The sequence below is a fragment of the Aulonocara stuartgranti genome (genome assembly GCF_965226115.1).
Source record: "Aulonocara stuartgranti genome assembly, chromosome: 1".
NCBI classification, from domain to species: domain Eukaryota; kingdom Metazoa; phylum Chordata; class Actinopteri; order Cichliformes; family Cichlidae; genus Aulonocara; species Aulonocara stuartgranti.
This window is the reverse complement of record NC_138939.1, coordinates 7517257-7531665: the sequence shown is the minus strand read 5'-3', so window position 1 is coordinate 7531665 and position 14409 is coordinate 7517257. Positions and strand designations below refer to the sequence as shown.

The following is a 14409-nucleotide window of genomic DNA, read 5'->3' as shown; positions in this document are numbered from 1 at the left end:
ATGTTATTTGTACGCAGTCACTGTCGGCTCAAATCTGAGAAAGTCCCAGCTGATTCAGTAAGTATTTTCCTTTATCATCAAAATAACAGGACATATTTATTCTGGTTAAGCAGCCGCTTTGCTCAAAGTTTGGAGGACAACAAGATAGTTGGATCCACAGGTGAAAAGGAAACTGAAACCAGTGACTTGATGCTAAGTAAATTCAAGGTAAGAAAAATGTTCTACTGTTTGTGTTTCTAGCTGAAGGTTTAGAGTTACAATGTATTTTTAGTCATTTTTATGTGTGTGTGTGTGTGTGTGTGTGTGTGTGTGTGTGTGTGTGTGTGTGTGTGTGCGCGCGTGCACTTTGTTTAACCATTTCAACCGTGAAGTATGAAAAAAGCAAGACTATCCGAAGTGATATGCATCAAAAAATGTTTTTGTTTTAGTGCAAAAACTACTTTAAAATAGAAAAAGAAGGATAGAGAAAGAAGATCTTTTTCGCTTTTCTTCATAAGAGAGGGTTGAGAGTAGTGTTTGGGTTATCACTTTAGATCTCACACTTAAGACCACCCACACAGCAAAACTCATTCATAAGATGATCAAGAGAACGCTGCCAAATATGTAAACGTGAAAGATGAAAAACCTTTGAAGAACATGTCTAAAATATTAAAAGTTTAAGGACACTTCACATTAGATGACCACCAGAACGTTTTTGAACCAAATTTAACCCCATTTTAGTCTTGATGGGTTTGTACTATCTTGACATTTTTTTTCACACATCTAGTCAACAAAAAATTGCGCTCTGAGTAAACAAGGCCCAAAGGATTGATAATCAGTTGAACTGGACTGAATTAAAGTCTTTGTAAAATCCCAAAAAGACAACTTTTAATAAACTTTAAATGTTAAAGGGCCTCTTTTTAAAGTCTATCACTGCCTGAGGCTGGAAAACAATGTCCACATATGTCTGCTACTTGGTAGGGAGAAAGATCAAAGATAAAATGTACATTTAAACAATTTATTTTGCATCATAGAAACATTGGACAGTTATCTCATTAACTGCAACGATTTGCATACTTTTCCAGAAAAATTATTTAAGCAATGTATAGAGACAAGCACAAAACTCTCATTTCAGTTTACTGTTATATTGGAGTCAAAGCATTTTTTCTGTTCCTACATAAATCAGAAAATATTTTTGTGAGTGAAACATATTTCATATAAATCCAGCTCTAAATGATACAGTGGCTTGCAAAAGTATTCGGCCCCCTTGAACTTTCCCACATTTTGTCACAGTCACAAAGATAAATCAATTGTATTGGAATTCCACGTGAAAGACCAATAGAGGTCCGAGGATCTGAAAACTGCTGTTCACAAACGCTGTCCATCTAATCTGACTGAGCTGGAGCTGTTTTGCAAAGAAGAATGGGCAAGGATTTCAGTCTCTAGATGTGCAAAGCTGGTAGAGACAGACCCTAAAAGTCTGGCAGCTGTAATTGCACCAAAAGGTGGTTCTACAAAGTATTGACTCAAGGGGGCTGAATAATTACGCACACCCCACTTTTCAGTTATTTATTTGTAAAAAATGTTTGGAATCATGTATGATTTTCGTTCCTCTTCTCACGTGTACACCAATTTGTGTTGGTCTTTCACGTGGAATTCCAATAAAACTGATTCATGTTTGTGGCTGTAATGTGACAAAATGTGGAAAAGTTCAAGGGGGCCGAATACTTTTGCAAGCCACTGTATGTACAACTTTCATATTTTAGACAAGATGGAACTTTAGGTTCATGCATGTAAACTGGAGATCCTTGACTGGTGTGAGAAAAACACTAATTTGGGGAAAATAGCCTGAAAAACTCATGAATTGTTTTGAATGCATGGGTAGCTGCTAAATATAATCCTGTATACATGTAAGATTTTGGTCCTGTTATGTGTTTCAGATTAAAAATAGTGAATCTTTTAAGAAAAAAAGATTATTTTGCTTCGTGTTGCTCAGTGCAGAGGGGGCTGGATAATATAAATGTATATGATTATGAATCTACCCTAAACAGAGGCCACTGTGTGAATTTGATCTGCCTCATTGGATGGTGACAGCACGTTGCCATCCTTTGCAGATAAAACCACAACATTTTCCAGCTGACAAATATCACTAAAAGGCCAAAACCAACAATGAATTGCAATAAATATGTTAAGCTCCCTTGATTCACAGTTACAATGGATAATATTTGAACATATGGGAACCAGTTTATTAAAAAACAGTGACAGAGAAGAAAAATGATTACACTCTCACTTTCCAGAAACAACTTTCTGGTTGTGAAACTTATGGGATTTGGTGATAATAAGTAAGAAAAAATTGAAAATCGCTCAAGTTAAATAAACATGCAGCTGGACTTCTCATGCAGTGCTACTGGAGCCTTGAATGCAGAGTTTTGCCTTTTTGAGGACATACGGGAAAACATTACAAAACCGTTGTGGAATAAACACAAATGCTGTATAATATGCAGCAGTTATGAAAAGAACTGTGTGGCATATGCCTGCTCTACAGCCGCCAAATAACATGGAATAAAAATAAAGTTGTGCCTCAATGAATAGTGAATATTTTCAGATGGGGACCAGCTACCCCAATACCGTTTCTGTAAGCCTTTATTCTGACTCCTGCGTTGTTAGGCCATTAGAAACAGACCCATGTGACACATTAGTCACATGGATCTGAAGCAGCTCAGATGTGACTACTAAGATTTTTATAGATGTAATATGATATCATAATAGCTAATGTATTACAGAGAAATGCATCACCCTGTGCTGGTGGCAAAACAACCTGAATGAACGCATCCTGGGTGTGGCGTGGGTGATGTAGTAACTACGGTGGTGCTGAGCTGCTTCTCAGCACTGACTGACTCATAAACCACATCTCATTATTACAGTAAACTTTTAAAGATACATGACTCACTTACGCTGAAATGACGTTGCCAACAGTATACCTATGCTTTCTGTTTAAGTGACACTCATTTTTGCTTTTCTCCTTCTCCTTGTTGACCTAAATCCAGAAATTCAACAATATACTGTTGAACTAATCTAAAAGGCATGTGTTTTCATTTCTAACCCTACAATTTCTCTCTTTTTTAACATCTCCAGTCACTTAGCTGGAGTAAATTTAGATTTTTCACAGCATCTTGGGAAAAAATAAAAGTTTATGGCCTTGTGTAAACCCATACTTAGCCTATTTCATTATGTAATTTTGGCTTCTTGACTTGACGTTTGAAAATTATGCACAGACGCATATGCAGACAGACACATAGGAGGCTCTGCCGCAGATCTCCCACCACATAGTTTACAACACACAGAGACGAAACAGGCCAGTTTCTACAGATGGCCTTTGTTCAGAGCCTTTATGCAGATAAAAAGTTTAAAGATTAGTAGAGCTTACTCTTATCGCTGGAACTTTTTACAACTCAACATTTCTGACTTCAGGACATTTTCTCCGCCCAGGAAATGAATCATTAACTTTGAATCCAGCAAGGTAGGATATAAATTACAATCATTCCCTAATTTCTGTCTTTCTCTTCTTCTCTGGTGAAGACATGGGTAAAGGCTTCTTCATCAGCAAAGTGGTGGCAGTGGTCTGCGTGGTTGTAGCCATCAGTGCTGTGGCCACCATCATAGCCCTCTCAGTTGTTTATGCTCAGGAGAAATCAAAGAATCAAGAGACTCCGGCGACTGCAACGACTGGAACGACTGCTGGACCTGGCACCCAGACCACCACACCCTCCACCCCAAAAGAGCCCTGGCAGCACTACAGACTTCCAGATTCATTGTCTCCTATCTCATACAATGTGACCCTGTGGCCCCGGCTGACTCCCAACCCTGATGGCCTCTACATCTTCAGCGGATACTCCACGGTGCTGTTCACATGCGTGAACGAGACTGACCTCATTCTCATCCACTCCAACAAGCTGAACTTCACAATGTTTGACGGATACCACGCACAGCTGAAAGCTGTGGATGGAGCCTCTGCACCCCAGCTGAAAAAGAGTTGGCTGGAGGTTCCTACTCAGTATCTGGTGATCCAGCTTAGCAGCCCTATGCAGGCCGGCAGCACTTATGAGCTCTTCACAGAGTTTGTCGGAGAGCTGGCTGATGACCTGGGAGGATTCTACAGGAGTGAATATTATGAAGACGGCGTGCGAAAGTATGAACTTCTTTTTTTATTAAGCTTAAGTTCATGACATGATTCAAATGAGCAAAGTGTTGCAAGTTGGACAAGTCCTCTGCTCTTTCTAAAATTTAAATGACAGAATGTTAAACTAAGATTGTAAACATGGGGAAACAGCTAAAAGCTCACAAATTAATTTGTAATGTCTAACAAGTTGCCTCATTCCCAAATTTAAGACTGTTGCATCTAAGTATTACCTAATAGCCACTCCTTAATTTTAACTGTTCTCCCACCATTAATGAAATATCAGATGTGCACTAGTTTAAAAGTAAATGCATGAATTAATACATTTAGAATAACTTTACTTTAAATCAAACCACTGTATGTTTTCATTTTTAATCATTTTAAAAATGTAAAGATTTAATTGTGTAATCACAATCACTTTATGGTAATTTAAATATATATTTATTAAAGTGAAAAACAAAAAAAACAAAAAACAAAACCGTATGTATTGTATATGATCACTTGGAGCCTAAATGCAAGCACCTTCACAGCCAGGCTATGATTCATGGACATCAACCAATGTAGTTTTAACAAAACCACTAATATTATGAAATGAAGTCAAATAAGAATTCAATACAAAACCAAGTTTTGCTTTTGGACCTCTGTAATTAAAGCTGATATGTGTAGGATTTAAAATACAAAACACTCATCTTGATAAGGATTTAATGAAAGTCACGGTCAAGTTTGTTTTAAACTTTCCATTTAAAGAAAATCAAGTACGTCAAAAAGAATTCAACACCTGACTCGATTATGTGGATGTAATTATTACGTTCTCTCTTCTTCCATTATCAGAATTTTGGCCACGACTCAAATGCAGCCAACGGACGCGAGGAAAGCCTTCCCCTGCTTCGATGAACCAGCTATGAAAGCCGTCTTCCACATGACTCTCATTCACCCTCACGGGACTGTGGCTCTGTCTAACTCCATGAACTATGGCAAGTTCTATTCTTGTTTAGTGTTCAGAGCAACATTTAACGTATCAACTGCCCCCGTGTGACGACTTTAAATTAATCTCAATTACATTTTGTCTATTTTCCTCTGTTTTCCTCATTTATCATTAATACGGAGCTGTCTCTGACCCCAAAACAGAACCTATAAACATCACCACTCCGGATGGTTTGAATTTAATCCAGACAAGCTTTGGACCCACAGAGATTATGTCAACCTACCTGCTGGCTTTTGTTGTGTGTGACTTTGGATTCATTCAGTCAGATCTAGGTGCAGAGGTTTTGGTGAGTATTTACTAAAGCTTTCAGTTAGAATCACAGAAACTAATGGCAACATATTATTTAATATTTTTGGTTCCTTTTAAATAGATTAAAATAAATAAATAAACTACTATCTCTGGTCTATGTTAGGCCCGATAATTCAAGTTGATCTGTGCTCATGATAGTTTGAATTAAAATTAGAGCAGTGAGGCCTCATATAAAAGATTTTAAAATATATGCAATGCTCATTTCTGCTCTGGATTCTGGTGCATAGGCTGAAATGGATAAATCATGGATGTTGAAGTAAACTATCAGAGATAATAGGTGCTATTTTCAGAGAGAATAATTGCTGCATTAGTTCTTGGAAGAAATGTATTAAACTGAAAATAATCACAGCAATACTCAGTTATTTTCACCTAAACCTGGCCTTTAATGTAATGGATTTTTTTTTACATCACGAGAGCGGCTGTTTTCCCTCTCTGCTGGTCACAGTGATTGTTTGCTGCCCTCTGCTGGACTCAGAGCTCACTTCAGCTCTCAGGTCCACATGCATTTCCTTCTGTCTGGTTAATACAGCTGTTTTCCCTTTTTCAGATCAGGATCTGGGCTCGCAGGAAGGCTATAGATGAGGGCCAGGGTGCATATGCTCTGGAGAAGACTGGACCCATACTGTCTTTCTTTGAGAAGTACTACAAAATTCCCTACCCCCTTAAAAAGTCAGGTGAGAACAACAAATACCTAGAAAAACAACAACAAAAAGGACCATATATAATCCAAAAATGACATCTTTGATAAATTTCAGACCAGATCGCTCTGCCTGACTTCAGTGCTGGAGCCATGGAGAACTGGGGTCTGATCACCTACAGAGAGACTGCGCTCTTATACAATCCTGCAGTGTCATCTAACGGAGATAAAGAGTGGGTGGCAACAGTCATCTCCCACGAGCTGGCTCATATGGTACCTAACAAACCTTAACTGTAAATATGGTAAGACTCAAATATGTTTACAAACCAATACAGTGACATGAAGCTTTGTCCTCACAGTGGTTTGGAAACTTAGTGACCACGAGGTGGTGGAATGACTTGTGGCTTAATGAGGGATTTGCCACCTACGTTTCTTATCTTGGAGCCAACTACACAGAGCCAGACTGGAATATGGTGAGTTTTTTGTTGTTGTTGTTGTTGTTGTAGTTTTACGCAGAGGTCAATTTAAAATTTAATAATGCGTCTGGTTGGAACACAGTACAAATATTTCTCCATGTCTTTTCCAGAGCGATTTAATAGTTTTGAACGAGATCATTGGTGTGATGGCTGTGGACGCTTTGGCCTCTTCCCATCCCCTCTCATCCAAAGAGGCGGATGTCATGAGACCAGAGGACATAAATGCACTGTTTGACTCCATCACATACAGCAAGGTGCAGTGTAATTTACAACAGAACTAAACTACAGTAACCCAGTGTGTTGTATTCTTCAAGATCCGCTAATCAAGTTACTGACCCAGTGTGTTGTTAGGACAACTTCATTAGGAACTTCACTTTCAGAAATATGGGTTCAATTACTGGACCTGAAGATGACTACTATAGTCGTATTTGATTTGATTTGACTGTTACTTACATATACAAATCTACTTCCATGTGCATCGACATATAATCAATAGCTACATAGCTATCACTAGAGGATCACAACTTAAATCGTTAATGTACAAAAAAGTACTCCAATCAAGGGTATAATGGCAGATTCTTTCCCAAGAGTTTAAAAATGAGCATAACTGGACTTTTTTGGTAGTTCTTTTAACAGCTGATATGTTTCTTCACAGGGAGCTGCAGTTCTCAGGATGCTCTCCAGCTTCATCACCGAGGAGGTCTTTTCAAATGGACTCAGTGTGAGTACTGTTAATTCAACTTATAAGGTTCTGTCCATAAATCAGGATAAATGTTAATGTGCTCATATCAGCATTTTATTGACATGCATCAATCTAAGTCATTCATAATTTGTCTACAGATGTATTTAGAAGAGTTCAAATATAAAAACACAGTCTACCAAGACCTGTGGAAGAACCTGCAAACGGTAAGTTTGTAACACTGAAATAATTTTTTTTTTTTTTAAATGTATTCATTCATTTGTTGGTTTATTTTATTTATTTATTTATTTATTTATTCATTATTATTATTATTTAAATATGAAAATATGATTTAAAAAGGAAAATGTCATATTATATTTATTTTATTATTAATTTATATTAAGACTATTAAAAGAATAACAACAGCAAGATGTTTCCTCATATGTCCTAATATAACTGGATCAATTATCCTCTGAAGCAAATTGTGTGATGGAGCCAAGAACTATGGGTATTGTAGTGAGTGGGACTATAGGGAGCATGGCTCAGTGTTAGCACTGTGGCCTCATCACAAGTGGGTCCTCGGTTCTAACCCAGTCAGAAACCTTCTGTCTAGAGTTTGTGGGTTCTTGCAGGGTTTTTTATTCCAGCAACAAACATGCATACTGCTTTTTCTTTTACATTTCTGTTAAAACAGGAGGATGTTGATTTTAAACATGGCCACGTTTTAAAGAAAGAGGTCCATGTATGAACAACTAATCCAACTAAGCTGAAAGATCTGGCTTCAGATTGCTTTAAACGCTCCACTTCAGTCCGTTTTTTCTTGTCTTACTTCTGAATGTTAATGAGGTTATTTCAGGCACACTCAGAGTACAGACAACCCAACAATGTCTTAATCAAAACTTTGGATTGTGTGGGGTAACCCATCAGAACAGAGTGAGTTCAAAGGCAGGGTATCCTTAAGGGTCCGTTAACCCACCATATCAGTCGTGCTGTGCATGAACATTGAGGGTGCCACATCTCTGTGGTGGTTTATACATCTGCCTATGGAAAGGTTCCTTGTTTGAAAAGAGGACAAGATACAAATGTCTTTGGAGTGTTTTGAGGGAAAGGCAAAAATCTGCCAAACTGGCTGTACTGCTGCAGTATTTGCCTGAATAACAGGTTTCGTGTGGAGCTGATGGTAGTGAAGAAGAAGTCAGATTACAAAAACTGAGAGGTGCACAGCCAAAAAAACTCCAAAATGAGGCTTGTGCGTTGCGAGTATAATGGGTCCAAATGAGAGAGAAAACAAATTGTTTCAGACCGTGTTTCAGAACGTGAATGGCCTCCTTCCATTTCTGTATAAATAACATTAATGTTTCTACTATATTATAGCTTTCCACCCAGTTTAAATGTACTTAAAAAAATGCTGAACTAGTGACTGCAACACAAAGATCACTGCAGAGTATGAGATGAGCAATTTAAAAGTGCGATGACTTCATCATTTACGATAATAAATAAATAAACGATGATGACTTATACTTGAAAAAAATATCAAAAATATTCTTTGTTACTGACCATACTGAAATGTGAAAAGGAGCTGACACACAGATTGTTATACTATTATATTAATTCGGTTGTTCTTGTTATCAGGCAGTGGATAATGCTGGCATACAGCTGCCCCACTCTGTGGAAGTGATTATGAACCGGTGGATCCTACAGATGGGATTCCCAGTGGTCACCATCGACACCAGTACTGGAAAAATCTCTCAGAAGCACTTCCTGTTGAACCCAGATTCTGTGGTGGACGTACCTTCAGAGTTCAAGTATGATCCTTTTTTTCATGTTTCATGAGCACATTTTTTAACATGTTCTGATCATGTCATGTTAAAATCACCCGCTCTCTTCTCTCACCTTATTTACTTACATGTGTGTCTGGCTGATGTGGCTCCAGTTATGAGTGGTTTGTCCCTATTACCTGGATTAAGACTGGTGCAGCTAAAGATCAGTACTGGCTTCTTACCAAAGAAGGTAAGATTTACTGTGTTTCGGGTCACTGTAGTTTGGCAAAGATAAATTAAAACGATTAATTCGTTTTTAATCTTCACCCAAACAGCAACAAACCCAGACATGACGATTGGTGCTAGTGAATGGTTGATAGCCAACATAGACATGAAGGGCTTTTATAGAGTAAATTATGATTCTGAAAACTGGGACCGTATCCTCACCAAGCTGAGCACCCAACATCAGGTATAACACCTAGAATACCTCTGCGTCATCTCGTAATAGCTACGATTGCCTCCAAACTAATTTTTTAATGTGCCTTTTAGGCTATTCCAGTGATCAACCGCGCTCAGATTATTGACGATGCATTTAACCTGGCAAGGTGAGGCCATGCTTTTTGATTTGATTTGATTTTTAGCAGTACTGCTAAATACTGAAATAAACAACTGAACAGCTGTATGGGTTATTTTTAGGGCGAAGATAGTCAGCACAACTCTGGCTCTGAGCACTACGAGGTTCCTCAACGCGGAATTGGAGTACATGCCCTGGCAGACGGCCACTCGCAACTTGGACTACTTCGTCCTCATGTTTGACCGCAGCGAAGTGTACGGACCCATGCAGGTTTGTAGGAAAACTTTAAGGCTCATCACCATCAGTACATCATCAATAAATTAATCCAAACAAGTTTTTGGAACAATGATGATTTGAGATTAATCGTGTAAGTTAATCATAGAAGTAGAAGAGTCAGTGGCAATCAAACGTAGATCATTTTTTCTGCACAGTAAACAAACTGTTTCATCTTCATTCCTCAGGGTTACATAAATAAAAAGGTCACCCCTCTATTTAAACACTTCAAAGATCTCACTGCCAACTGGACAAAGATCCCTGAAAAGCACACCGACCAGTAAGGATGTTAACCTGCTGCCTGTCTTTTTTACTCTTTTGAACATGTTATAAATGCCATGAATGACAATTACATTGTAGGCTAGATAAACCTTATTATCCCAGTTGCAAAAGCCTGCAGTTTGCAAAGAATGTGCCGTCAATGTCATGTAAGACACAGTACTTCACATATCTCTTGAAAGTGTTCACAACAATCATTGATCAAGTCTGCACATAATCCTTCCCTTTCTCCCCCACCACTGCATTTCTATAAGCTAACCTAATCTGGTCAGTTATCATCAAGTTCGCTTTGTGTGTCCTCAATGATTTCCATTAACTTGAGCTATTAGTGCTGCAATGATCTTTTTAGCATTATCAGATCATTTTTCTTGGTGACCCAAAAGGAAATCAAATCAGCTATACTGAACTTATATTGTTAATTAGCACATATTAGCATGATGATATAATAAACCATGTGATGTGAATGTGTTAAAGACATTCTGCGTATTAGCACTGCCAGATAGCATTTAGCTTCAGTTCAATTCGATTCAGTTTTATTTAAACAGCGTCAAATCACAACAATAACGGTCTCCTCAAGGCACTTTATATTGTAAGGTAGACCCAACAGTAATACAACAGAAAAAACCCCAGCAATCATGTAAACCCCCCACCATGATGAAATGCTTTGGCAACTGTGGGAAGGAAGAAACCTGCCATAGAACAAGGCTCAGGCCGGGTGAGGGAAGGAAGACAGGACAAAAGACATGCTGTGGAAGAGAGCAAGAGATTAATAATAACAAATGATTAAATACAGAGAGGTGTATAAACTTATAGTGAGTGAAAAAAGGAGACTGAAGAAAGAGCTTATCTGCTTTTCTGCAGAGTATATCTGCTAGTGTGGCTACAAACTCACATTGTCTCTGCTGCTGAAAGCTACCTGGTTAGCATGACCTTGACAACTTTTACTCCTCCTGGTGTCTAGACACTGGTTGGTGGTCCCTGAATTCTCTTTTGCCACATAGCAAGGTTAACATCCACTGAGAGTGTGAAATGTGCAGCACTCCACACTCCATTATGAGTACTACAGTACTTTTGGGTACTCGCAGAGCCCTGAATGCAGTCAGTTAAACACTTTGCATGCTCCACACTTCTAGCATTCAGAAATGTGAAATACATTTTGAGCCATGTGTCTTTGGCTATGCCTCGTCTTAATGGATAGCGTCATTAATGTTTGCATTCTCCTGACTCGCTTACATCCAGGTACAATCAGGTGAACGCACTCTCCTGGGGCTGCAGCACAGGAGTGGAGGGTTGTAAGGAACTGACAACAGCGTGGTTCAAAGAGTGGATGGACAACCCTGATAATAACAAGTACGTTAAACAACAATTATTACTTATATTCATCCCCTTTGCTTCTTGTATAATCATATATTCTTACTTCATATGTTTGCCTACACTATAGGTATTCACTACCATACTTTAACTTTTATTAGATATACATTTCCCAAACATTTTAGCTCTGATCTGACATGTATGATTCTGTTTTGGGCAGTGATTGTCATCACCTTTTTTCCTGTCTTGTTCAAACCATCCAGGATTAGCCCCAACTTGAGGACCACAGTGTACTGCAGTGCAATTGCTGAAGGAGGAGTGGTGGAGTGGGACTTTGCCTGGGGAATGTATAGGAATGCTACCATTGCCTCGGAGGCTGAAAAACTTTTGTATGCTCTGTCCTGCACCAAACAGCCCTGGCTGCTGAACAGGTCAGTTGCAATAGCAGCTGGGTAACGCTCTGCCCTTTCATTTGGTACTTCTTAGGTAATATAACATTTTACAGACTGGTCTGAGTGACTTTTACAACACCTTTGATGATGCATTTTGTCTTTCAGCCTCACTGTAATTGTGTTTTATCAGAATCAGAATCAGAGTCAGAATATTTTATTAATCCATATTATTATGTAAATGATCTTTTAGGTATCTGGAATACTGTCTGGTCCCAGAGATGATCCGTAAGCAGGATGCCACCTTCACCATCAATTACATTGCCAGTAATCCAATTGGACAGCCCCTGGCTTGGGACTTTATTAGAGCCAACTGGGATCACATTTTCAATAAGTGAGTTTTCTCCTTATTTAATAATAATATGTACAATACTATGCATATTTTAGTAATCCTCTGTAAGGAAATTACTCTCTGCATTTAACCCATTCACTCAGTGAAGCAGTGGACAGCCACCAATCCAGCACCCGGGGAGCAGTGTGTAGGGACGGTACCTTGCTCAGGGGTACCTCAGGGTAGCCATTCTGTAGATTTGACCCCCCATCCTTCCATTAATGGGGCGACCACTTTGCCTACTGAGCTATCCCTGCTTTACATAGCATAGCCAGTTTCCCACATGCATTGCATCCCTGAACTTTTCCAGGACTTACCTGACAAAGGACCATGTTAAAGCGCTTTAATTGTAGTTGCACTAGTTTCTAGTAGTGCAAATGCATATGACATTTCATGTGATACGCACAATATTTGGCAATACAAATTAAAAATGGATATTTCCTTGATTCTGGAGGCATATTGGGATGAACGTGCACAGCCAAAGAGCTGTTGTCATACGTAGCTGTTTGCATACTGATAAAAGCCCTCTAATGTTTGCCTTTTCTTCAGCTATGGTGGAGGATCAATGTCCTTTGGAAGACTTATTAATGGAGTGACCAAACGTTTCTCCTCTGAGTTTGAGTATAAGCAGGTACATTTTCTTTTCACCTCCATATTTTCAGATAAAATTAAATACTTGCTAACATTGCTACAATTACAGCAAATTAGTGTCAGTTTTAAATGTCCGTTTTTTCACATTCTTCCTCTATAGCTGCTGCAGTTTAAAGAAGACAACATAAACCAACTTGGCTCAGCTGCCTCATCTCTTGAGCAGGCGCTTGAGAGAACCAAGGCCAACATGGACTGGTTGGCTCTGAATAAGAAACTAGTGTTTGACTGGTTCACCAATGAAATCTCAGGGACAGTTTGATAACTGAAACACAGTTTTCACTTTTTAAATGTCGAAAATGTTCAAATCTTTAACTTTGCTGAAAGCAAATGTATTTTTGAAATATGTATATTTTAAATGTATTGGAGATTTTTTTAATTGTAAATTTTTGATTAAAAAAGGCTTTTTAAGAATAAAAAAGGATTTGATTAATTCTCTTGGTTTTTGTGTGTGTTGGCACGTTAACTTTTAATATGTTATAGGGTTAGCTTGTCGTCCCCATTTTTAAATATTAGGCAGATGTAAGTACATAGAAAAAATGTTTTGAAGTCTTAATTTGTTACTTTTTGTAATTCTGAGGGTAGATAAAAGAGTCAGTTTGTCTGCAAAATGCCACACTGGAAATGAATGTTTGAAAAGTTTTGGTTGTTCTTTGCTCCAGACATCTGTTCAGCATCATAGATCACACTGTGAAGCATCAACTTACAAGTGGGATGGGGCAAAATTGTATAAATAAAGCATCCCAATGAGACACGCTCAGTCTGTTTAACAGTCAAGTCTGAAATTATATCAGACCCAAACATTGATTAATTAATTAATTTTTTAAAAAAGGATCTCAGCCATCAAGTAATGTTTACACAGGATGTTAAAGGGTGCTGACTGACTGGTTCTAGTTCAGCTGTCATTTCTCTCAGTGGGGGTCTTTCCTTAAAGACTTTAGAGGGGATGTGCTCCTTGTTTAGCACCTCATTGTCCTGCAGCTGCAGTGTTTGTTTAGGAAGGAAGTGGCAGGCAAGCTACAAATCTACATCATTCATGATGCCAAAAGTAAATGCACCAATAAGCCAAGAAGCAAGGATTAATTTGATAAATAATGTTTATTCTGCTCACAATATGAAAGTTCAATAAATACAAAGATCTATATACAAAAATAAAACGTTAGAATACATATTTTGTTAAAATTAACAAAAGAAAAACAGAGGTTTTGTGCATAAATCTTGTCATTGTTGCAATGAAAAGGGTTCAGTGGATTGATCACCACATCTCTCAACACAGTCCAGAGAAGGTGACATTTTGGTTTTGTTGCTGTAGCATCCAGTACTGCTCGCTATTCAAGCAAACTCCACCTGGAACCTGACAACAGAAGACAGTTTTTTTTTATTAGAAACTCATTTAGCTTTAACATTTTGGAATGTAATCAAAAATTGTGCTGCAAATCTTTATAGAAAATATTTTTTCAATAATATATGTTATGTTTATTATATTAACATACCTGATATGAATTCTGCAGAAAGGGCTGCTGGGCTTTGCTCATGGTGTTA

At 38.2% G+C, this 14409-nt stretch overlaps 1 protein-coding gene across 1 annotated transcript; it reads left to right on the top strand.

Moving 5' to 3' along the window:
• The first annotated feature begins 33 nt into the window (after positions 1–33).
• On the top strand, positions 34–13300 carry LOC309709881 (aminopeptidase Ey-like). Its single transcript, XM_082538793.1, has 21 exons — positions 34–207; positions 3559–4168; positions 4988–5130; positions 5285–5427; positions 5998–6124; positions 6206–6360; positions 6447–6560; positions 6674–6817; positions 7219–7284; positions 7404–7469; positions 8875–9047; positions 9176–9252; positions 9338–9471; positions 9552–9607; positions 9699–9846; positions 10038–10129; positions 11368–11478; positions 11703–11870; positions 12082–12222; positions 12769–12850; positions 12971–13300. The coding sequence occupies exons 2-21, from the start codon at positions 3561–3563 to the stop codon at positions 13127–13129; spliced, it is 2907 nt and encodes a 968-aa protein (XP_082394919.1). The 5' UTR covers positions 34–207; positions 3559–3560; the 3' UTR covers positions 13130–13300.
• Positions 13301–14409: the final 1109 nt, after the last annotated feature.

Excerpts from the sequence above, each read along its gene's own strand:
- LOC309709881 (XM_082538793.1), top strand. The coding sequence starts at position 3,561 with ATGGGTAAAGGCTTCTTCATCAGCAAAGTGGTGGCAGTGGTCTGCGTG. Across the intron at positions 4,169-4,987 it reads TATGAAGACGGCGTGCGAAA|AATTTTGGCCACGACTCAAA; the intron begins GTATGAACTTCT and ends TTCCATTATCAG. Across the intron at positions 5,428-5,997 it reads ATCTAGGTGCAGAGGTTTTG|ATCAGGATCTGGGCTCGCAG; the intron begins GTGAGTATTTAC and ends TCCCTTTTTCAG.